The following is a 26017-nucleotide window of genomic DNA, read 5'->3' on the forward strand; positions in this document are numbered from 1 at the left end:
CATAATTGGCCTTGAAGGAGCAATTATGGTTTATTGTGTTTAATGGATGCTATTAAATTCCCTTCATCCAAAACTTATTGACATGAGAGGTCATTGCTGTCTGCAGTGTCTATTCACGTCTCCATGGATTATTGACATGATGGCCCATAATTGGTTTCGGTGTTCCTGTTGCATTCCATTGTACTACAATTTATGGATTATTGAAAGGACAGAAGACAATTGCTTGGAGCTGCTATATGCTTAGTCATGACTTCGGGCAATTACAGAATATTTAATGCATGCAACACTGACACAATGGACCATAATTCCCCCACTGCAGCTGGTATTGTATCTGTCTTGCTAATGTGTGCCACGAATGATCCTTATCCATAAAAATTCTGAAAGGAACTTGGGTGCTCTTAACCTACAATCAACCGGAGTTCACGTATTCAAAATAGTCCAAGCATTGTATAATTTGTACACTACTTGGTGCATGTACTGTTAAAGTATATATGACAAACAACCTTATGAAAAGGAATCTCCCATGAGCAAAGTAGCCACATCACTACATCAGTCAGTTTAACAAAGGTACCTGCCCCATCATGGCTCTAATGGTATGTAAAACTGAAATAATCCAGGGGTATAATTATCACATATGAGGATAGAAAAGAGGAAACCAGGGATAATGTTAAGAATAGTAAGAAAAAGAACATTGAGAAAATTACCTCATATTCTTGTGAGAACTTCAAATTGTCATTAGCTTTCAATCTTTCAATGTGATCTGCAAGTTCCAAGATAGGTATTGGAGGATGGCTAGCCATACCTGTTGAAAGAGAGAGAACGAAAACAGAATTTAAAATAAATCAAAGAGATTGCATCATTCTAAAATTTAGAGAATACAGTAGTTAGAATGGCTAGAAATATGCAAGTTGAAAAGATGTTGTATGTGAAAGAAGCAGGCAGATAGTTTGGTTACTCAAAGCAGGACATGCTCTGGAGAGATGAGCTTTGAAGTCAAATAAAAAAAAAAGTCACCAAGCATGTTCCCAAAGCTAACATTCCTAGTGTAAAAGAAAGTGTTATTGTGCCATGAGTCAATGAGGTTAGCTAGGCAAGAAAAAATGAGACAGTTAGACCTGATGTTGACTTCTGCTTTGAGTAATGACTCTTAATGTCATTTCAAACTCCTTCTCCTGCACTGTATGAAATGGAAACTGTGTTGAATTAGATGATGAAAGGTGAGCTGAGAAAATAGACACTGAAAGAGGCCTAAAGGGGAAAGAATAGTATTTTGACAGAAAACAAAGTGACTTATGCATAATCAAGGAAAACTAACTTGGAGAATGAAGGTTACCAGGGTAACCGGAGACACCTGAACCTGCAAAGGAAATGGTATAAAATACAATAAAATAAAAAATCCCAAATAAATTAATAAAATAAAAATAAAAATAAAAATGAAATGGATAGCTAGATAGTTAGAAAGGACTAATAACAATGTTTCAAGGACTGAAGGACTGACTATACATTCTGACTAAATCAGATCAGGAATACTTTAAGATAGCTTTAATATTTTATGAAGGTTAGAGATGACTGACATTCACATGCAACTATGTATGACTAGAGTAACATGCATCACTGCTTATAGACAACAGTCACTAAAGACAAGATTGGACATCAGACAACTAGAGCTTCAAAAATGTTTTCACTAGTAGCAGATTGTAGAGACAGGGGTTGTACAATTCAGCTGGAAACACATATCTGTCTGCACTAGTACTTTAAAATGATCTTACCCCGCAGCCCCATTATCAACCCCCAAAAGTACCTACAATCTACTTCAGGTGTAAACATCTTTGTCTGTTGATGAAGATACAGAACAAAAGAGAAAGTGAAAGAGAGAGAGGAAAAAAGATGGGGATAGGGAGGAGAAGAAGGGAGGAAGGAAGAGAGAGGGAGAGAAAAAAGGCAGAAAGAGATGTGGGGCCAACTAGCACAGCCTGCCAGCTGAAGATCTGCCAGCCCACTCCTTGTGGCCATGTTTTTCCAACCAATTAGTTTATTTGGCCTGCCCCAAAATGGCTTACATTTATTTCTTCAGGTTTACTTTTACCAGGCCTAGAACATAATAGCCTGTATAACCACTTGCAGGGAGAAACCACAGCTGGCTAGAAAATTTAAACTAGTGAACCCCAGGATCTGTTGAAATTACAAAAGAAAACAATGATGACTACAGGGGGCTCAAAGTGGAAGCCATGTTGCACATTTCAGTTTGCTTTGTCACCATGAATCTCAGTAGTGTTCTGTGGGACACCTAACTTGCATTTACTACCACACCATTCAATGACCATGGGATTATGATATGGTCACTTCATTAAATGATTTTGTGGTATTTCAGTAACCAATTAATAAACTTCAGTACATAGGAAGGACCAGCAGCACTGATCCTAATCATTTGAGCCTTGTACATTACACAGAAATGCTACACTCATTTAGTCAAATGCTACCTGCACAATGATTCTGCCACTGTGAGGTTTTATTATAGATGCTGTCAGTCAATTGAACTAAGGGGAGGATCCAGGAATATTGGGGATATTTTTTGGAAGTTATAGGTATGAAATTAGTAGCCAAAACTCTATCTATATCCATTCTGGAGTCTCCCATTTTCTCAGCTGTCAAATTAAGGGCTATGTTACATTCATTTTTGAAAGGGTGGGTGACTTCTTTTAATAATTAAACTGATTTGATCCAGATCAAGCACCCCAATGAAAAGTATGGGAGTGAAAAGGCACAAGAAAACTCTAGACTTATCCAGAAATGGAGGTGGACTGATGTACATCTAAAACAGTGCTTGAACAAAGAAAATAATAGAGACAAAGATGTTTAGACCTTTTCGAGCGAATCGTGGGAGAGAGTTATTATCATATAAGGACTGAGTGGTAGTTTGGCTAGAGAGGGAGGACACAGAGCCAATCAGGGAAGCGTAGGGGACTGAATTACTGCTCAAAGCTGTAAAAAGTAAAGCCAATTGGAAACGGGAAACAAATTAGTAACAGTAGTAGAAGGCCATCATAATCAATCAATCATACACACACACACGTGCACTTCTGACATGCACAAAACCATTGCCTGGAAACTGTACTCAGAAGAAAATATCCAGAGGTCCAATCTCTCTACTGTAAACAAGAAGGTGGGTGTCTCTGTTAATTAGTGAACCTATCCTTTTCAACAACACCATGAACTTGGATCTCAATACTTAGCTCAGTGTGAAGGGTATTTAGTCATTTTAAAGAGTCAGAAATTGTGGATACATTATTAGGCTATTTGATTAATCAAATCATAGTTAGTCCTTTTTTAACTGGTCTTATTTATAGCCATCATTACAGAGGTACCCATTTGCACTTCTAAAGTTGAGCATCTATTACCATTTAAATTTCTCACGATATATTTCTAAAGGATGATTTTGTAGTATACATTTGGTGCAGAGTGAAAATTGGCATAAAACTTTTCTAAGCAGGAAACTTACAGATAACGTTTAAAATTAATTGGCTGGCTCTTACTTGAACATAAACCCCTTCTGCCAGGACTCATTTTATGATCCTATAATTGAACAATACTTAAAATTCTTTAACTAACATTTTACAGTCAGCTTACAAAGTGCAATAATAGCATTTGGTAGGGCTATTATTTTTAAAGACACAACAGATGCAATACTGAGGTGACAAATAATTACTTTTTCATTTCTGAAGGTCTTTTGCTATGTTCTCATTCTATGCATCCATATCAAATAGATATGTACTTTTGTTAATATGCATCCACAGTTCTTAAAGAGATATTATGTTATTTGCTATGGGTGCACATTAAGGCCACATTCTGTCCCTAGTGCATATAGGAGGCTCCTATTGACATCAACATGGGTTGTGTGCACCTAGGGCAAAATTTGACACACAGAACACTACACAAAAGGTTGCTGATCAGACTTATTTCTATGGCTTTACAATACAGAATGCCAGGGCTGCCCAGAGGATTCAGGGGGCCTGGGGTCTTCGGCGGTGCGTGGCCCCCACTTCAGTGGTAATTCAGCAGCAAGGGGTCTTTCTGCTCTGGGACTCGCTGCCAAAGTATCCCAAAGACTCGCGGCAGGGGCCCCCTGCCACTGAATTGCTGCCAAAGACCCGGAGCGGAAGAAGCTTCGGGGGCCCGGGCCCTGCGAGAGTTTTCTGGGGCCCTCGGAGCGAGTGAAGGACCCCGCTCCAGGGGCCCCGAAAAACTCTCATGGGGGCCCCTGCGGGGCCTGGGGCAAATTGCCCCACTTGCCCCCCGCTCTCAGCAGCCCTGCAGAATGCATACTTTTGCTTCATATATGCTATGAACATGTATTAAAAATAATAAGACAAAATGCAATTACATCTGAACAGGCCCTCTGACATGCTTAGTAGGTCTAAAAGAATAACATGCCAATGACATGCTCTGTTTTTCTTTTTTATTCAAATGACAAAAAAGATAAGAAATTAAAGCACACAGAAATGTTAAAATATCGTCAAAGACCTGACTCATATCAATGAAGACAACATCATGCAAAGTTACACCTGAATTTCCATACATAACCAGCCCTTGTGCCTATGTACTGCGGAGGATTGCAAAAAAGTGAGTGATTTTATACTGCATAATTGTGTCCCCCCAAAAAGAATTAAACGAGAGCTTGTGATTCCAGTAAAGTGGAAATATCTTCTGCTTGTCTTGCGGTAAATGTACCACTAATTAGAGGAACATGGTATACTATATGGGATACAATACTTAGGCACAATAGGGAGAGTAAAGGCAAAATTCACCCCAGTGCAGGTGAACAGACCTCTGCATCAATCACTTAATCCACACTTAAATCCTATGGGTGAAAGCCTGATCCCACTGAAGTCAATGGAGATTTTGATCTTTATTTCAATGGGGCCAGGATTCCACCCTTAATGCAGAATGTAACCAAGCACCTGGCCTTACGTAGGCTCTCTGCATTGGGGTGAATTGTACTATAAATCAAGAAGAAATACAAAAGGAGCCTTTCATTTGCTATTTTGTTGCTTCTGTGCATTTATAAGACAGAAGATCAAGGCGTTTTGTGGTCTTAATATCATTAGGGAGCACACATTTGGTTCAAAACTTGCTCAAGATATGAAGGCAGCTCCACATTTATAAGCCCCTCATGAATAAACGATAAATTAGAGATTACATAGAACACTGAGCTGTGATCACACAATAATTGCTTTTAAAAAACAAACATATTGGAAAGTTGACTTCTTTTTTTACACAAAAACCTTTATTAAATTAATTATATTACAGGCACACATCTAACTAATAATCTGTGATCATTAAAGACACATTTATTGAAATAAGTATTTGATATAATACTATAGAAAAACAAAAAAAATCATGATGACATGTTTCTTTCAACAGGAGAACCAATAAAAGTGGCACTTTTTCTGCCAAAAACTTGTAAAAACACAAATGCAAAACTTGTGTACAGCATGTGCAACAGATTAAAGGCCCAACAATACTGGTCAGCGATCAATGGGAATTTGTCTTCCATCAGAACTCCAGGAGGGTATGCTTAGTATAGTATTCTTTGTTAACAGTCACTACAGTAAAAATAAACTTGAGGGAGCAGGTTCAGCATTTGTCTACATGGAGGAAAAAAAACAGAATAGCTACTCCAAAGCATTCTAATAGTTATTCCACAACAGCTCCTTGGGAAGAGACGCTATTCTGGAATAAAATAAACTCCATTCCAGAATAATTAGTGTACTCCCAAAGCGGAGCAATGATTCTGGAATTAAAGTGACTTTTATTCTGGAAAAGGGTGTTCAAATGTGAGCTATTCTGGTTAATTTCCCCAAACAGACAAGCCTGTATTCTCCCTTCAGTGCTGACATAACTCTCACGAATATGGATAGGAATTGCATGTATACAATGAGAGGATAGCCCTGCTAACTTGCAAGTCAGATGTATAAATCCAAACATCAATTTTCCCCTTGTGTTTAATTTGCTATTTTCCAGTTGACCTGTTTTATTTTGTTTTTTTTCATCTTGGAAACAAAATGGTGCAGCTTCCTTGAATAACTCTCCCCACAAGGATACGGTGAAGAATTACTTACGTAAACATGAGTAAATCTTTGAATTCAAAGCTGTTATAATTTTCTTTATTTTCCTTGAATTTCAAGCATCTTTTTATTTAACTAATGTGCTATAATGAGATAATTGTTTAATTGGTGTCCAATTACACAAATTATTTACGAGTGTGACACATTTTGTACTTAAATGAAAAACAAAAAGTGACTTGTCAGGAATAAATCAATCCTGTTCCTCAGCTGACAAGCAGATTGGAGTCTTTTTCTGAGCCTTGGGTCTCAGAAAATTTCAAACAATTTCAAATCAGCCACTTTACTTTGTGTAAGTCAGAGCTTCTCCTTCCTGTAGATGTCATTCGATGAAATCTTTTGTGAAGACGTAATTAAGTTCCTACCCTGACACACTAGTCTTTGTCCACGTGGCTTAGTGATTTATAAAATGTGCTTTCCAGGTTAATGATTTTAATGCCATATTTTCTAGTAAACTTGGGGTAGAATAGCAAGACTATGGCTCTCCTTCACCCTTGCCCCTCCACCTTTAGAAAATGATAGACTTATAAACTGAAATCCCTTATGCTGTTGGGAGATTGGGCTTTCTCATATTGACTCAAAGAAAACTTGGCACAGATGTGACCCACTTGCTGGCATATGGACCCATCTAACAAATGTACATTAGTATGGAAAGCACATATGGAGACAGGATCTTCTTCTCAGATGTAGAACTGTGGGCTATTCCCTTATGTTAAGACACAGTGCCAAATTTATCCATGGTGTAACTGCTTGTTGCAATGGAGTGAAGCCAGAGATGAATATGATCCTCTGTGTTCAGAATAAAATGAGAATTATCCTAATAACACTACTCTTTACTGATAAAACATGAAGAAAAGTGATAGGAAACTAAAAGCTTTATTGTTCTGGCACTTCTGAATTTAGATTCATACGGTGACTTCATATTGTATTAGTATTTTCATCACCGGTTCAACTTGATCATTAATAAAATACAAAAGCCCTGACGTTGAACTAGAAGATAAATACTAGCCACAGTCCACATAGTTGCTTTCAAATGGTTATATTAAAACAGTTACATTAAAGGTGCTTTTACTCATATGGTATGCAATTCAAATGCATCTTAATCCAATAGGGTGAAACCTTGACATTGACATCCCACTTGACCCACCCTTAGACAAAATACATTTGAGGTTTAAGATTAAAAACATAATTTTTTTTTTTTTGCAAAATTGTGTCTGGGGCATCTGACAAGTTATTGTTTTGAGTCTTTCAAACAGTCAAAGCATTTGTCACCCATTACTCTTTATCAAGGTTTGTTGTTATGAATACAGGGAATTCCAGTACACACTCCATTATCATCTCCAAGTGGAAGCACATCTACTAAATTTCTATTTTGACAGGCATGTGTTTTCCCCTTAAACACTGGGGGTGGGGTGGGTTAATGATCCTCTGCCTCACATTGTCTAATTTATTTTTGATCTCTACCCCCATTAGTAACTATATTAAACAAGAGATTAGTGAGCTAAACATTTCAATTTAAGTTCAAATTGTCTCCTGAATTGCTCCACAGTATCAGTTCATTAGGAAACAAAATGATTATTTTTGATGGTACTCCTTCAGTGGCAGAGATTTTGTATTCATCTGTGTCTGGAAAGCACCCAACACACTGTGGGTGCTCCAAAAATCTAAATAAATAAAATAAACAAATAAATATCCTCTTCACATCCTCTGCCTCCCTGGAGTCTTATTGTCCTGGTGCATACCGACTGCTAGAACACGTTCGACACTGCATCACTTAATAGAATTGTTGGTAACTGTGTTCAGACGGGATAAAATTGTATAGTGTAGACAAGACCTTTGTATGAGGGAGATTGTAAATGCTTCAATAAAATATACACAACACAATCCTCTGCCCCACATTCTACTGCCTATTTTTTTTTAAAGGGAAAAATGTGGAAGGACAAAAAATATGGTTCCCATGAACATAGGGCCTCTTTTTATTTCATCTTGCTGGCTTTGTGTTTGAGTAGAATTTAAAAATGTGTTGTTGACAGGTTGCTAGCCCATGCCACAATGTCTACACTACTATTATTATCTATGCTAGCTAGATTAAAGCTAGTACAGGTATGCCTACCAATGCTATAATGGCATCTTCACTTGCTCCGTACACATAGTTTTATGGTGAAATCATAGCTCCATTAAAGTCAATGGGAATTAAACATGAGTTTATGCTTCCTCATGGAAATAGTGACACTGACTTCAGCAGGGCCAGGATCTCACCCTTAGGATGTGTTAGTAACACCTTCTAACATGCTTTTAAAACCAGGACAAGACAAACCGCCTAGGGCAGAAACTGTCTCCTTTGTTACTTGTTTGTATGGTACTTAACACAATGGGCTCCTGATCCTTGATGGGGGGCCATGGTGCTACCACGATAGAAATAATAATGATTTTATTTGCAAGCCACAAGTGCCTGAAAATCAGACTTCGTTTTACAAATAGGGTTTGTTGCCAAGGGACAGGTCTAATAATATCAATGAATTGTGGCTTCACAGCCTGCTTCACTGAAAACTGTCTATCTCACATCAACAGCTGTTGCAAAGAAAGGACCAAATTCACTCATCTCCAGTTCTTTCCAGAGCAATGAGGTAAAACTACAGTGTCTACAAGAGCTAATGTACAGCATTACATTCTAATGTTATTAAGCACGAGCAGCCTCTTCCCCTACTTTATTTTAAAATATGAAAAAAACTAAACATAAATGCAAGATTAAGACTACAAATTTAAACACACAAAAGTAAAAAAAAGAAAATGGTATGAAGTAATATTAAACCGTCCACACTGCCCATTACGCCTATGGGAGCAATGAATTTGGAAATCTGTTTTAGAACATATATGATGGGAGTTAATCTGTAAGAACCATAACTTTTTCTTTTTCTGACTTTTGTGCATTTGTATACAAAATCTCACCTTTGCATTAACTGTTTTTTGAATGTAGTAAAGATGATGGATAAATCACAGAGCGTTAATAAGTAATAGGTCAGGACTAAGTGCTGGGACTTCAGTTAACTCTTTTGAGATAAATTGTGTGCATATATTGTGTGGTTTAGTAAATCTCTGAGGATCTCTATTTAATTTCCTGATTTTATGCATTTAAATGCATAAAAGTGCCTTAAAAAAGTGGCTACATAGTTCCTCCCCTTCCACAGTTACCAGAGAGGACCAAAATGTGTTGTAGCAAAGAGCTTAATAAACGTAGGATCTTCTTGGTCAGGGAGTTCACTAGTAGCTGCTGAAGGCATGACTGTGTTCATGTCTTACACTACAGAATTTATAGTACTAGCACTGATTTTTGTACATTGTTATGGGTAAATCAGGAAGATTGTAAAAGCAATCAATCAGAATTAAGCTTGGAACTTCATTTAAATCATACTGTGATTAAAAAAAAAAGTCTACTGAAACACATCACCATCAAAATTAAGAAAATTCCAAAGATAAAATATCAACCCATCTATACAAGGGTGATAAAAATTCCATTGTCACTCACATTATTTTCTTCTTATCCTGTGCTTGGCTGTCAAAGTTACTCCCATTAAGAAAACAAGATTAAACATACTAAAAAGAGGAAAGTGGATATAAAGTAGGTTTAAAGATATTTTGCAACATGCCATTCCTATACCTCAGGAATAGTTATATATAAATATACCCTTTCGACCTCACACACTGCTCCTGTTTTAGAAGACAAGACTATTTTTTCCAGCTAATCTTGCCTTTTTATTCTGCACATCCACAATGTGCATGGCCCAGACACTTAAAGAGACTGCAGTGTTGTGCACAGTGAATATGAGAAGTATGCATGATTCCTATAAGCAGTACCCTTCACCATTAAAGGGTTCTCACAGTTTTAGTAAACCAATCCCTGAAAGGGACACTGTCAACTAGAAATCTAGTCAATTTAAACAAAAATGAGTTAAAAATAGTTTCAGGGAAAACACCTGCTCCAGAGACTTGCAGCCAATTTTTGTTCTCTTGCAGTTATATTTTCCTATGTTAAAAATTGTTTTCTTCTTTTCTGCCATGTAAAAGACACATACAAAACCAAGGGAAACTGACTACCTGACTCTGCAGTGGAAAGAGGGAATATTTGTACACAAAGTATTGTCAGATGCACACAATTAATAAATAGGGAGGAAATAATATCCCAGCCCCCTATCTTTTTTAGTATTCTTCATTGTTATTTAGAATATATAAATTGTTTCTAGGAAAAAAATGTGCTTAAGTTAATAGAGTCTCCGTTAATTAGTTCAATATGGGATTTTTCTTAAACTGCGGAAGTTAGAAGAAATTATTCCCAAAACTATTAGTAAGAAACACACTGTAAAATCTCATCATTAATCAATATAAAGAACTTGGTAAAAACTAAAGAATTCAACATTTAACAACTTAGTTCTCTAGCAGCAATGCCATTTAAAGAAATATTGTTGAAAACCGTGAATGGTCACAGTGCTGTAAATGGGGGAGTTCTGCGTCTTACCTGGAGTTTGAAAATTAAGGCGTCGCAGCTCTACTGGATCTGTGGGATGATGAGAAGGAATTTCCTTGCTGTTGGGTATGCTGCTTTTTCTAGAGTCAGATTCAGCCCTCTTCCTGCAAGGATAAAGTAAACACAAATACACATAAGATCCTAAGTGTTAACTACACAAATATATTTGTCTGACCTATTTGATACTGCTTCTTTTTAAGAGTATTCACTAGTCAAAGCATAAGATAAAACAATTGTGTGCATCATGGTGGTTAAGGCAGCTACAATTTACATGGTTAAAGGAAATTTAAACACGAAAACATTGGGTTGGAGTAATTGCATTTAGCAGTAGCCTGATCCTCCAGTTCATCATTCATGGGACTAGAATAATTAACAGTTATGGGCTATCAATGGGAAACTTCAGAAAATCCACTTTGTCTCTGTCTTAAAAGCTAGCTACCTAACAGCTTTTTTAAATATATTTGTTTAAATCTTAATTATGTAATTGTGAATAACATATGAAGATGCTATATTTGCTCTCATCATGTTTTAATACACACAGCTCTGTACTGTTTTATTTATGAATAGCTTTTATTCATTAGGGACTTTCAGGGTTGCTGATAATATACCAGAACACTGTTGCTTTCACTTTCTAGGGAATAAGAGCTCAGTTCTCAATATTTCAGTTCTGTAACAGGGTGAGTCACAGAACACCCATGGCCCCAATCCTTTCCAGGATCAAAGAGCCCCTATTCAATTTAAGTGCTTTTGATCAAATTAGGGGTAGGGTTTACAAAAAGTGCCTATGGGAGTTAGGTACCTAACTGTCATTGACTTTCAATGGAATTTTAATGCTCCTGAAAAACCCTCCGTAAATGCAATGGGCAGAAGAGACAGAAAAAGCCCTGTAGGTCCCATTTGCCTCAGAAATGTGACATCTTTATGCTTTTTAGCTCTTATGGGTCTCATGTCAGAATGGGCTCATACTGTCTGAGAGTTCCATTCTCTGAGGTCAGCCAAGGAGAACTGTATTGGGTTCCAGAATACCTACTGATTTGCATTTTCATTCTGTTTTTTTTTAAATTTTTTTTTAGAAGTAGTGAGGTTGAAGGTGGCAAAAAGCCAAATTTCAAGTAAGGGAGGAGAGGTGGGCGTAAGAGTTAGTACAGCTATACCTTTCTCAAGTGTCCTGCATTTTATTTGACATCACACTCTTGGGCCATTTTCCTGATTAGTTCTCCTGGATGGCACTAAAACTTATATGAACCTGCTCTGTTCCCTCTTAAAACAGTTTAAATTCACTTCTTCTCTGTCCAGGTATTACAGGCAGAGCAGTGAGTGGTAACACTGATTAGGACATGATGTGATGGGAAAGAGAAGAGTGATGGGGTAGGAAGGAATCTTGTCAATTTTAGCTATGGACTATGGTTACCTCTATTTTAGATGATAGTGGGCAATTTCTTTTGCTTGTCTTTAATATTGAAGATACACAATTTGTTCAGCAAGACCAAATTTCCCCTCTGGTTGCCTTAATATGCTGTGCAAATTGTGTCTTAATATCACAAGCTCTTGAAGTATGGAACCTCTGTTAACTTCAGTGGAAGTTCGATATGCAGAAGACTTCCAAGATCAGATTGTGAAAATCAAATAATTCCAGAGTTTTAATGCAAGACTCTTGAATTTATACTCCAGATAAACCCTTAGCATGGCTGCTCCTCCCTTCAGTGATGGTACAAGAAACTGGTTTTTTAAAATTGTTTTGAGAAGGATGAAGAAGCGATTCCTTCAGTCTACCCCTCATTCTTCTATGTCACTCCCCTCAGCCACAAAGGCAACAGGTATGGCAATCCTGGGGAGTCTTTGCTCACTCTGGACCCACAGCTTTGTTGATAACAAGGAGTCACTTGACAGGAATGTGAGTCAGTGCTTTCTCTAGCGGTTGAATGTATTATTCCCATATTAATCTTAGCCCCTGCCAACCCACAGAGCCTGGCATAACCATATACTGCGCTGACACTGGAAAGTTGTGCCAGCTTCAAGGTGATTTATCCCAAACCTTGTAATCTGGTACCTGAGTCCTAAATGGTTTGTTTTGCCACTTATTGGTCCTTCTGCTGGTCAAGCTGGCTGAGTATCAAAGTGCTCTCTATGTACTACAAGCCCCACAAAACTGATTGAGCCCCAGTTCGCCTCCTACAGACCTAAAGAAAGGTAACTTGCAGGGAAACAGTTCCCGTGAATAGACTTCTAGGACTGTGAAGGAATCAGTCTTCTTGAATTCTTGTCAGGTTCAACCAAACAGACCACAGATCAGTGTCAGAGATAAAATTATAAAGTCAGATTCTGCCATCCTTAATCATACTGGGAGAAAAGCTGGCACAAGTGAAGTCCATGGACATTTTGCCAGGATGTCATCCATTAGTAGTACCTCACTCAGTGAGTAGCCCCAATGAAATCACCTTAAAACTTTATGAAATAAAAAGCTGCACAGGGATCCACACTACTGCACATTTTGGTTCATGAAATCAGTGGGTCTATTTACAAGTTGGCACTAGTCAGCATAGTTCAGAGGCCATGGTGATGTGTGCCATTCTAAAATCCTGGATAGATGGACAATAAGCCTGGGTGTCAAAATTGAGGTCCTAGGAATTAATGTAAAAGGTCCCAAACTCCACAAGTTCTACACCTTTCATTTATTTAATAAAGTGGTTGGTGAGCATCAGTGAAACATTTACATGCCATCCAAAATTTAAAACAACTGGTGCTATGCAAGGCCTTCAGTGAGCAGATACAGAACATTCTACTCTATAACCACACCACTATATGCTTCCAGAAGAATTCCATGGCTGCCAAGCCCTCACTTCTAGTACTTTTAGACATGCAGTTTCATTAAAAAAAAAAGAGATACTTTCATTGAAAAAGGCGGTAAAACAGATTTGCATGAAAATTCAGTTAAGTAAATGTCACTGGGCTAAATTTCTTAGAGGACCTCAATCCAGCTTCAAAAGGCATTTTTTCTTTTTATTTTTTTTAACATACAAAACCTTTATCTGCAAGAGCAAATGGAAATTGAGTGTATAAAATGGGTAGCAAGACATTTAGTTAATGATCTAAATCTACAAATTTGGGTGGCTGAACTGTTAATTCATTACATATACAAAACTGTGGATAAATATTTATCCAAATTTAGTACCAAATCCATTAATGTTTTTACATTGATATGTGTATTCCATTTTCTTTCAATTGTTAGGAAGAATTTTTATTTATATCTGGTGCTCTTAAAAGTGAAGGACTACGAGAACTGCCTAGAGGCAGACATAATTTGCATTTTTCCACATATAGTTCGGCTACTGTATATCAGCTTTGACCTGCACAACCTCCGTTTCTATATTAAAAAGCACTATAGTATCCTACAATAGCTTCAAATGTTAGAGTAAACATAAATAGCCTCAAATGCTACAGTAATGCTAAAACTGCAGCGTTTGGGGCACTTACTGTAGAACAATGTATTTTTGTTTGTTTTAATTAGAGTTATTCTAATTCTGTCTCTCTCTAGACCAGAGAATGCTACAGTAATTGCATCAGATTGTGTGGATTCAAAAGAATTTATGATGTGGAGAACTACCCTCTAAGGAATAGGATGAGATCATCATTTTATTTTTACTTGTGACCTACTGTAAGTCAGGATTGCATCCAGGTTGTTAAAAGTTCATTAACCCATTGCAGTACATAATTTCCCAATTCTTCTGAAGCTCCATTTTGAGACATGAACACCATTTTAAACTTGACCAAAGAACTCTCATAAATTGATTTGCACTATCACCTGAAATTGTAACTGAGGAAAACATAAGATATGGAAAAACAACAACAACACTTATTTTAGTTAAAAGATTAAACACTGCTATAAATGCCTTCGCAGTGTTGTAAACGCTATAAAATATCTAGAGCACTATCAGGCTGTCTTTATATTTTATATGTATCTGTCCATGATCATTTAGACTGACAAAAATTCTGTTTTAAATCATCATCGTGATGAACTGTCTGTACTTTTTTCTCTTTTTTTTCTTTTTTGGTGTAAATGGAGGGCAATTATTCTTCACTTCTCACCTGTCAGGTTTACTGCTCCATTTTAACGCAGCAAAGAGGGGAAAAAGGGTTAAATGTTAGTTGGCCAATGGCAAGTAGAGTAACCATGACAACAGGAGATTCAAGAAATGGTGTTTTACAATGAGGATACATAACTTACATAAATTACAGAATGACAGCTCATCAAAACATTTAATGCCTTCTAATCATGGAATAAATGGAGGACAAAAGGTTAAGTTCAAAGAGTCTTTTGCTGCTGAAGAAAATATTTTTTGTATTAATATCACATTCCCTTTTGGTCAGCACCTACAAAATAATCCCACAATCAATTACATCCCAGGAGGTTACAGATGCTTGATATATTTTTGAATTTTACTTACAAGCTAGAGAAAAGACTTTCATCTAACCTGGGTACAGGGAAGTTTAGTGTAACACTTCTTTCATTAAGAGAAGGCTAAATGGATGAGATATTCCTATAGAGTAACTAAGACTTGCACTAAATTACAAAAGATTTTTATCCAGTTTTATGCAACTAGGTAATAAAATGTCAGAAATTATTTTTAAAAGGTCTCTTGACAAGTAAGGTAATCCTAAAACTTTCTCCAATAAAATATTAAATACTCTTTTTTGCTTTAAAAGAAATAGCTCATCTTAGATCTATAGTGCATGACTATAAAAATGGGTGGAACTGGAAAAAGACTTTATTACTTGCTATCAACAGGTCACATAATTGAAACTATTCCCAAATACCAAAAATACAGTGTATCATCATGATAATGTGGGGAGCTACAAAGATTTTATTGCTTGGAAGCTGCAATGACCCTATTACTTACAATGGGTACTAAAATCTTTATAATGCCCTGCAACATCCCAGATCTTTTTCTTTTTTCTTTTTTTAGAGTCTCTCCATTTTTTCCTTGGAATCAAGTTACTGTGGCACAAATCCAGAGTTCCTTGCTAAGTTTTTATTCAGTCCTTACTTGTTCTGGCAAAACTCCACTGGGTTCAAAAGGATTTAAATTGTCATTCCAAGCCTCTGAGCAGATTCACATAGCTGCATTTAAACAAAATTCAACCTGCCAAAGAAATGTTTCTTTCTGTCTCCTAAACATGGAATGTCTCCCAGAAACAACACTGATTAAAGCGAGTTCCAGGATGAGCAACATCTAGCCTTGCATCCATGGTGGGTTTAAAGTTAGGTATCTCATAAGCTTCCAGAAACACAGAAAACAGACAAGAGAATTTAACACCAGTGAAAGTTCATATTTCAGCAGAATACATAATTTCTTTCTAGCTCTGGCAAATACTGAGATGTTGGGTAATTTTTAGAGATTTCTAACATTTATTAATTAACATTTTCCTCTCCCTGTAAGACACGTGCTGTTAAATTCATATGGCCAAATTTACAAGTGAATCTAAGGGCTATCTTGTAGCTTTAACAAGTGCCCTGCATGTGAGGCAGCATGTTATTGCACTGCCCTAACACCACCCTGGGTGATAAGCTGTGACTCTCAGAGTTGCAGTCTGCCCATCAGTTATCCTCCTGCTCTGGGGGAGACGTATTTTGTAGCAAGCCTATACCTGATGCAATGTTTATCCTCCAGTGCTCTGGCAGAGCTATGCTGCTTGGTGCATTGCTGGAGGCAAAGCCAAGACTCTATCCATTCTCTGTCCACCTGCACAGGACTGGGAGCGTGAAGAATGCTTCCCCTTCCTCACTTATGTGGGTAGCTGACTCACTGATGTAAGGTGTCTTATGCTCCTATACTGCCCTGTGTTGTTGCACAAGTTGGGCTGTGGTATGGCTATGAATGAGTATAAGGAGAGTTTAAAGTTGTATAACGTACCCCTTCCACTCATACATGTATCTTTCATCAATTTAGTTTCCTCTGGATTCCCCTACATTAATTGCTGAAATTCACACTGAATTTAACAAAGAATTTGACATGGGGGGGGGGAGTGTGACCAAAAGGGGCTTAATGGACACAAAATATAGCCAATGGTGAATAAGTGAATCCAAGATGATGCAACACACGCAGAGGCCAGATAAAATAGATTAGTATGATTTTTATCTTCATGTTGTCATGTTATTTAAATATATAGAATTCTTGGGAAATTTTCGATACAGTTCTGATTTTCTCTGAGTATATATTACCTGCTTCTCTTTTTTCTGAATCAACAAAAAACAGTTTTCTTAAGGGCAAGAGTATAGCAAGAAAAGCAAGGGTAAACAAAGAGTTTTGTCCAGTAAATTCACTTAGACTACTAAATCCTAAAGACAGGAATGTCTGTTCAGAATGTTTAAGGAAGCTTTCTCAGCATGATTCTTTCCCTTCATTAAGAGTGTGGAGTGAGTACCACTGTTTCTATTATCACATCATAATTCAGCTGGGTTTACGACCAATTTAAGACAAAAAACTCTTACTTCTGTACTGAGTACCTCAATCAGTCTTAAGCATGAAGGATCTCAGAATGCAACTATGTTCAGTGACAGAGGGTGCGGTCCAATATTTTTCCCATTCATTTTTAGAAGTACTAATCCTCTTGATTTAAGCTTGGATGACATTTAGCCTGCACACTCACAGCTGAAGAAGAAAGCCTAAAATCTCTCAGATTTGGCATCTCTCAGCCTCACATCCTTTCAGCACACCACTTATGACAAACACTGTTCCATTCCTCTTTACATTATATGAGGCCCATCTCAGTGGCTTTGGTTCAATCTGGAAAGCTATTTGCAACAGCCTCACAAATAACAGAGGTATCAGACACATACTCCTTGCCTTTGTAGGTAGTAAAAGCTTTGCATTGACCCAGGCCACTTATCTACACTACTCAGGCCTCCTCCAACTGAGGGCTAGGGCTGATTTCTTTATTCGTCTTTTTATAAGTCAGTCACCACTGCCCCTACATAATATGAAAATTTAATAACAGTATCTTGAAATTAGCAGTACATGTCTGTTCCTAAAGCTGTCTCTGCTCAAAAATCCTAGAAAAGAGGCAAGACTCACCCCTGTTTAAGATACCTCCTTGGTTCCTTTCCTTCAACAGACATGGTGCGTATACCCCCACACTTCCCCTCCCCGAATACTGCTTCCCTTTTTGCCATAATCATTTTTGGTTTGCTACTTTTTTACTGGGTAATATGATGTTTTACCATTTCAGACTTCTGAGACAGTTCTACTCCCTGCTCCAGGATTAGCTCAGACATTAACTGTGCTTTTTTCTGAAAGTTCCTTAACATCCCAACTACTAAATGATATCTTATATGTTCTTCCTTACAGATATCAAAGTCACTGGGCTCCTTTTCTTCATCAAAGAATTTATATATTCTTCCATGTTTTCAATAGGTTCAAAGCAGTTTTTAAAAGCAAACCCATGCATGTATTCCTTTTTTTTAATACATCCAATATATCCACACAAATGTTATATCCTAATTTAATTTACCTCTTGATTTAGCTCAAACCCAGTTTACATTACTTTATACGTCTGTAAATGGTTGTAAGCTTAATTTACACAATCCTTATTCACTACCTCTGAATTTGGCCCAGAGCTACAAAGCCAGACAGCCTGTTTTAACAAGAAAAGGGATATGGAACAAAACTCCAATAAAAATGTTTTAAAACTCTTAGCACATTTCTAAAATGTTTTTTTGGGAAAAACTGTCAAAAATGCAGAGAATATATGTTGGTTTGACATAAAGGAGTTTGACTGGCATCTGTTTGGGATAACCTACCTAACTTTGTCTTTGGCGAGCTGGACAGCTACTCATGCCAAAAAATGGATCCAAGCCCTTTCAGTGAGGCAAGGGATGTGAGCATTTTGTGTCCATTAAGCCCCCTTTGGTCACACTTCCCCCCCCACACCAGTTGGGACCCACAACCTGAGTTCTGCCTGTTCATCTGGATAAGCATTTCTACATTACTCTACCAAAAAACATCTGAAGCATCTGTGTCTGCAATAGAATTCCACAAGTGAATGAAGTTCCTACTTTGTTAACAATGAGCATTCCACATCATCCTTTCTGCACCATCTGATAACCTCCCTTATTAGGCCAGGTTTATGCACAGAGTTGAACCAATATGAACCAATGCGGGTATGATTTTATACTGATTTTGCTAAACTGGTGAATTCTGTCTGGGGGCACTCTAAGCATCAGTTTAAACCTGGCTTGTATCAGTTTAACCTACATCTGCAAACTCACAGAAACAAGCCGAGATAAACACTTACATATTGATACAGCTGCATCCACAATAGGGAGTTGCACCAATTTAAATGTGGCAATATCTCATATTAATTTTGTTAAACTGGTACATAATTACATGTAGACAATTCCTTGAACTCTAAAAAATATAGATGGGTATTCTCCCAAACATCTCTAGTGCTACTAGTAAATAAAAGATGCAAAACGTGCCTTCTATATCCTGAATATGGGATTCCCTTTGCACTCTTGACCAAAAAATTTTTACCTGCTCATGTGGCTACAGCTTTTTGGCAACACACTGTGAAGGACGTAATTATGGGTATAATCAATATTCTCAGGGTAGGTATGGATCTGCCTTATATTTTGGTAGGGTTTGTTTTGTTTGTTTTAGTAGCTTTGAAGGTATTGTATTTGAGATAACTGAAGTAGTGACATGAATTGAGTATTTCACTTCCAGCCTGTTTCCAATTACCAGTTTTTATAATGACTGATTGCCACAAGGAGGGGCTCAGACAGCAGGTACTAACAGAAACTTTCATGAGGCATAACATCTGCAAGAAACAGAATGATTTCTGTGCTGCTATATGATTATGATCGTAACGGGCATCTTTATAAATATGTATCTGTTTGGATTCCAAAACAGAGGTTGCCTCAGGACTGTTCTTTACACTGAACAGAGTATTTCTCTTTCAGAAACCTGAAGGCCTCTGCATTCACCTTCAGCTGTTTTAGACGGCAGACATTTGGGGATGTTTGAGGCTTATGATGATTTTTTTTCTTCATCAGAAATAGGTACATTTACAATCCTATTGCTTTGCAGAAAATATTTTCATTAAATGTGGAGTACTTACTGCTTCCTCAGATTTTCATGGGTAGTTTTGTCAGACATATCTGAGGTTTAATGATGGCTCAGTCACTAACAATTATACATTACCGATATACTTTCAAAACTGTTTTGGGTAAAGAAAAAAATCAAAGAGTAAAACTTTGAATTTGGGCTTCTGACCATCTTGAGTCTTCCTCTTCTCCACCTTGCACATTGTGTAGTCACTGACATTTGTGCAAAGTAGGTGTAAAAGGCTAAGAAGCTTAAATGATAGTACTGTATGCAGACTTTGCCTGCACTTTGCACAGGTGTAAAGACTGAACAAGGTATAAGACAGTGGAGACTCTGACCCTCAAATAACAGCAAAACCTAGATCTGTCTCTTGTGCAGCGTGATGTAACATACACAGGGTGACCAGATAGCAACTGTGAAAAAACAGGATGGGGTGAGGGGTAATAAGCACCTATATAAGAAATGATTATATGGATACACGTGTACACATACAGTAATATACATATATATGTAAAATACAAAAACATGTTTAATACCACAAATGGCAATACAGTGTCATCAGCAAAAGAGTGAAACCAAATTACTATAACTATAGGGAAAACTCAAAGTAACTTTTCAGTTCTATACAAACTAAACAAAATTTCTTTTAATAATATATCAAGAATCCATAGGATGACATCTAATATAGGTCTGTGGCATCTTATGCTGGGGTTCCGTTTCGCGGTTAAATGCACGTAAGATGCAACAGACCTGTATGTAGAGTATGGCACAACAACTTTTTATCTGATGTCACTGTATCTTAAAATGGTCAAAATATCTAAAAGTCACCTTAGTTTAAAAAGAACTATTTGGTAAACTTACCTTTTATAAAGAAGTATAGCTATAACAATGCAGATGATAAACACCACTGCGAGAACTGGTCCTACAACCCAAATCAAGCCTTCTTCTTCATCTGTAATTGGCTGGGGATCAAGATCCATTGACACAACAGGATCAGAATATGGGCTGGTTGCATACATGGTCTGTAAGAAAATAAGATCCTATTCAACAATAAAGTAATGAGGATGAGAAATAACTGTGCTAGAACTAAATAAATGTACACGGAATATAATGGCATTATAACACCCGTGGTTATTCTTCAAATCCTACACTATATAGATTCAACTGTAAATACTTTATTATTATTACTATTTTATTTATATTGTATCAAAAGTCTGATAGGTGTATAGAGAGAAATGAGGAGATATGGTCTCCGCCTAGAAGATTTCACAATCTCAGTGAGCAATGTCATGATGAAGAACTGGGGAGATGATGTAACAAAAGAAAATGACTGACTAGCAAAGTACAGTATATGATTTGTTTGTTCACTTTGTTTTGTTTGCACTGCTGGGAAGGGAAGAGGGAACAAGAGTTTAAACGCTTCCTGGAAGAGGTGTGAAAGAACTGAAAGAGCAGAGGACAGGCTTATAGTGGACAGTCGGGAAGGCAGGGTTAAATATAGGGATTTTTTGGCCCTCGGGCAATAGTCGCATGCAGCTTGGTAAGAAACCATGGGACAAAGTGGAGAGTGCAGAGAGGCAATAACAGAGAGCTAGATAGGCACTAAGTGGCTTAGGGACTTGAAGGCAAAGGGAGAGACTATGAACAGAGGCTGGACATAGAGTGGAAGAAAAGCTAGATGACTTTGGAAGCAATGTAGCTGAGATATGATGAAAGCTGGATAATGGTTTAAGCAAAGAAAATGGAGAGAAATGGACAGATTATGAAGATATTGTAGAGACAGAGGTCTACTATGGTCAAAAGAGATAGAGAGGAGTCACAGATAAATTCAGAGCCTGTAGCAGAGCAAGGATATGGAGTTGTCAAGGGTAACGGAGAAGAGAGGAAGATGGATGAATACTGAGTAGAGGACGAGAAGCTCAGTTTTTGCCAGACTAAGCTAGAGTGGCTGAAGGCTGTGCTTTTTCCAGTCATGTTAGTTGTGTCATTTCAGTTCCTGACAGGCCACTTTATGGAATATTCCATTCATTTGGAAGCTTTGCTTAATCAAACTGTGAGTAGAGTCACATCAGGGTGTCAGCGCTAATGAAGTAAGGAGGAGGCAACTTGATGGCAATTTTATATGTGATGCAGGCCTTAAAATGACACCATAAAGAAAGAAGTTTTCACTTTGGATTAGATAATTACTAATTTTGCGACTCAGAAAAGTTTGAATGCAGACGTGGTTACATCTGAAAATTGCTTTAGTTTTCCAGCTGCAATAAAAAAATGATTACGCAGTACTGACCAATGATGATATGTTCAATTGTCTTATCATATAAGTGAATAAATGGGTTAATATGAATAAAAACATTTAGAAACTGACAATATGAAAAAATGACAATGATTGTCTGTGGGACAAGCAAGCGCAAATCATGTACCATTTGCTGTTGTTTTTTATAATAAGTTTTCTTCTAAGGTATGAAGAGTTGCTTAATCATCTGCGTTCCATCATCCTGCTTAAAGGAACCTTGACCTAGGTATTTTTCTGCTTCAGTGTTAATTGAAGATTCAGGAGATTCTGCTACTGAAATATTACTTTGCCTTCAGCCTCTCTTTCCTGAGCAAGTAGAACCAAATGCTGAAGCCATAATGTGATAACAAACTACCCCATGGGAATAGGCTGAACCAAAGAAGAGATATGAAATCCTTGATGTCTACTTTTACCTATAGGCATTGTTAATACTCTTAGATTTTTAAGACAAATCTATTTGCTGATCACTTGTAAATGCTTAGAGTTCTGTGCAGGAGAAATGCTGCGTAGAAAGTATTCTGCCTGTGCAGAAGAAATACTCTACTAGAGTGCAAGATTCTAACTCCAGAACCGATGTGTTTAGAACCGAGAGCAATGGAGCATGGGATGTAGATGCTCATTTATCTGAACTCTCTTCCTTCGCCATAACTACAAAATCCTGTTACAGATTCTGGGTACCATGACAAAACAAACTTTTCCCAAGCTTAATTTGCCATTGAGCCCTCCTTCTAAGGCCTGTGCAACTACGCAGACCACAGATAAATTCTGTTATATTAGATTTTTAAGTTGTAACCATCCAAACCAAACCTTTTTGTGTTCATTTGTCTTTAAGGCAGTCACGGTCCCAAAATCAACAATGTTAGACATTACAGCCTTAGTTATATAAAATTACAGAAGGAGCAAAACTTTGCAAAGAAAAGATTGAATCTTAATACGGGTAATTTGTGAGTATAGCTTTTCAAATATCTAACTTTCTACCTAAAAGCTGCCCTATTTTTCAGCTTTAAGATATAATGACATGAAGTCTATGCTTAATTCACAAGGCCACTGGCTCTTCTATCACCAGCTGTAAATCATCATTTAGTCACTTTTTTGGTTAACTTTTCAATGGTGTGTAGGATTTTATTAATGAACAGATTTTCCATTCCATTGACACAGTCTTTGCAATCACTGTAAGACAGAAAGAGGAAAAGGAAACCTTTTGTTCTATATCAGAATGTCCTTAAAGCAGTTGTTCATTTTCAAATGAAGCCACAAGTGGTAAGTAGACTAACTAAAACGTCTTCCTTCTTTTCAACTAAATAAACTCTCCACACATTTAAGGCATTGCCAGACACTGGAGGTCTTTGACTAGACTTTAGATTACTGCTACAGTAGGTTCAGCTGGCTAAGCCCAGCAAATGTATCTGTCAGGCTTAGGAATCAATTAGAAAGCCACCATACATACAACATATTGCATGTTCAAATGTTAATGTATGAAGCAGCATCTTTCCACAACCCTATTTCTATCTTTGTTTAATTATTTTTTTACTGTTTTATTTGCAGCTAAAACAACTCAAGCATAAAGAGGCATAAGAATAGGATGAATTACATAATGGGAAGAGACAACTCATTATTTAAATCACCTCAGGAATTCTCCCTATTATTGCATTATTTTCTAACCTTCTTACATTTCACTGATAAAGTTGGTAGCAAATTACTATAATTGAAGAAGCTAGCTGTGCATGTCTCTGATTAAATAGATCTTTCCAAAGATTTTTGGTAACAAACACTATTGTCTCAATGGTAGTCCCCAGGCAAGAAAGGAACATTTTTTTTTCTCTGTGAAAGATATTGCTGTGAAGCTCATGCCTCAGTAGTTGCATCACGGATGTCATGAAGCAAGGCCTGTAATTTGCAAAGGATCAGAATAGTGCTAATAAAAGGTGATCTTTACCCTTCAGTTACAGAAGCAAATAATACATTGAAATACATGCAGAACGATTACCTTCTAGCCCGAAAGATCACTGTAAATAAGCAAGGAAAGACACTGAATTTTGAAAAGCACTGACATACCCTGTAGGTAACTGACCTTATGTGAGTGGGCAGAAGAGTGATCGTGTGAACAAATACTGTAAGAAATGAGTAAAGATAAACTTAGGAATAAAAACAACAGCAGCAAAAACATGCAGCCCACTTACAGATTCAGAGTGCTCCATTACAGCCAGAACAAAGAAGACATATTCTTGACCGCTTTGGAGTTGCTTATTCTCAAAGCCACCATACTGCTTTTTATCCCCCAGGGTGAACTCAGTAGGAAGAACTTCAAAGTGAGCTGCAATGTATGGCTTTAATTCAACTTCTCTCCCAAAACGAATGCTTCTGCGTTTCCTAACTATCTCCTTAAGTAGCTGTAGGGGGGGAAAAAGAGAGAGAGAGAGAGAGAGAGAGAGAGAGAACAGAAAGATAACTGTAAACAATATTAATGTGACTTATTGATAGTTTAATGGGAAAACTTAATTCAGGGCCAGGAACTATCAAAATACCATTTATGCTCATTTCATGGTGCTTGTCAGCATCACTAAATCTCAGTTCTTGCCATCCTTAAACTTTTGGCCTTTCCTGTTAAGGTAAGATACTAAATTGCAATTGCACTGCTCAGATTATAAACATGGGTCAACTAGATCAATTTTCACTGCCTGATATCATTGTCCATGCTAATAAAACCCCACAGAATTAATTCCTACAATGCATTACACTCTTTCTCTGAAAAATAAAGACAATTTGTTGCATAATAATTTTTTATATGTATGCAGCAGCCGTACTGTGACCTCCAACTTAATACAGTGAATCCCAATAAAGCAAATGAACTTCTCTTCAAGGAAGGAATTCGAAAATAAGACAAAATTGGAAAAAAAAAATCCCAGCCTGTGAAACTCAGGCTTCATTACCTAGGTTTAATTTTTCAGGGGGACTTTCTAAAACGCAAACACTGTCTTTCTAGCATCATTCAGTATTACGAAGAGTTTAGAACACAAACAAATATCATCATCCATATTCACAAAATAGTCCATTGGATTTCTATAACAGCTTTCATGTGAGGCTCTCCAAGAACTTTACAAATAATTAATCTCAAACACACACACCCAGGGAGGGAGGTATAATTAAATTTATTTTACAGATGAGTAAAAGCAGGCAGAGAAAGTTTAAGGGCACAGTTTCTTGATGCATTTATTACCCACAATTCCAACTGACGTCACTAAAAGTTTCAGAAGCTCATCATCACTAAAATCAACCTCTAAACAACTTGTTTAAGGTCACACAGCACTTTAATGAAAGAGCCAGGAACTGAACCCTGGAGTCCTGACACCCAGACCACTTTCCATCACAACAGTTAAGCACCAGAACTTAACATACTCAATGGAGACATAAACTGTATAGCCTGCCTTTCAAAACGTAAACCTCCTTTACCCCATTAAATATTTGCTCTGATGAACAAAGCCAAAATATACATCAGGATAGTTGGTAGTAAGATTAAATACTAGCTTATGTTTGTATGTTAACTAATAAATGAAATAAAGCGAACCTGGTAAAACCACTGATTAATTACTTATTTAAATAGCCAAATGCTTATTCAATATCTTTTATCACATTGGATATACTGACATTAAGCAAATACTAATTTGACTCATTTAAAAATAGCCTGAAGTTTTCCTGCTTGACAAGTGATGACTGCTAAGAGTATCCCCTCATTTTTCACGCATGAAACTTATCCACTGCTCTTTTTTAAAGTAAAAGCAACAGACTCAGTCTCCAACCTTATATTCTTCCAAGGTCACATAATTATTTTGAGTTTTTCTGCTCACAGACAAAACGAACAAAATGGGTAAGTTTTCACTACTTTGTTAAGTGTAGGAGGCAAGTCTCTAGAGGAAAGTAACAGATCAGTAGCAAAGAGATTAAAATGTAATTTCTAGTATATATTTTCATTTTAAAA

The 26017-nt window shown here is 37.1% G+C and overlaps 1 protein-coding gene across 42 annotated transcripts in view; it reads right to left on the reverse strand.

The window, feature by feature from the left end:
* Positions 1 to 26017, reverse strand: part of PTPRD (protein tyrosine phosphatase receptor type D) — a 1707428-nt gene that overhangs the window by 105970 nt on the left and 1575441 nt on the right. For 23 of the 42 annotated variants that reach the window (XM_030566317.1, XM_030566315.1, XM_030566314.1 and 20 more), the window contains 6 exons: positions 24222 to 24431; positions 20610 to 20770; positions 14731 to 14745; positions 10636 to 10748; positions 2863 to 2982; positions 705 to 802 (listed from right to left, as the gene is read on the reverse strand). In XM_030566317.1, coding sequence (XP_030422177.1) covers positions 705 to 802; positions 2863 to 2982; positions 10636 to 10748; positions 14731 to 14745; positions 20610 to 20770; positions 24222 to 24431 — 717 coding nt within the window. The remainder of the gene's footprint in view (positions 1 to 704; positions 803 to 2862; positions 2983 to 10635; positions 10749 to 14730; positions 14746 to 20609; positions 20771 to 24221; positions 24432 to 26017) is intronic. The other 19 variants (XM_030566329.1, XM_030566309.1, XM_030566307.1 and 16 more) reach the window with 5 other exon arrangements.

Source organism: Gopherus evgoodei, chromosome 6 (assembly GCF_007399415.2).
Source record: "Gopherus evgoodei ecotype Sinaloan lineage chromosome 6, rGopEvg1_v1.p, whole genome shotgun sequence".
In the NCBI taxonomy this organism is placed as follows: Eukaryota; Metazoa; Chordata; order Testudines; family Testudinidae; genus Gopherus; species Gopherus evgoodei.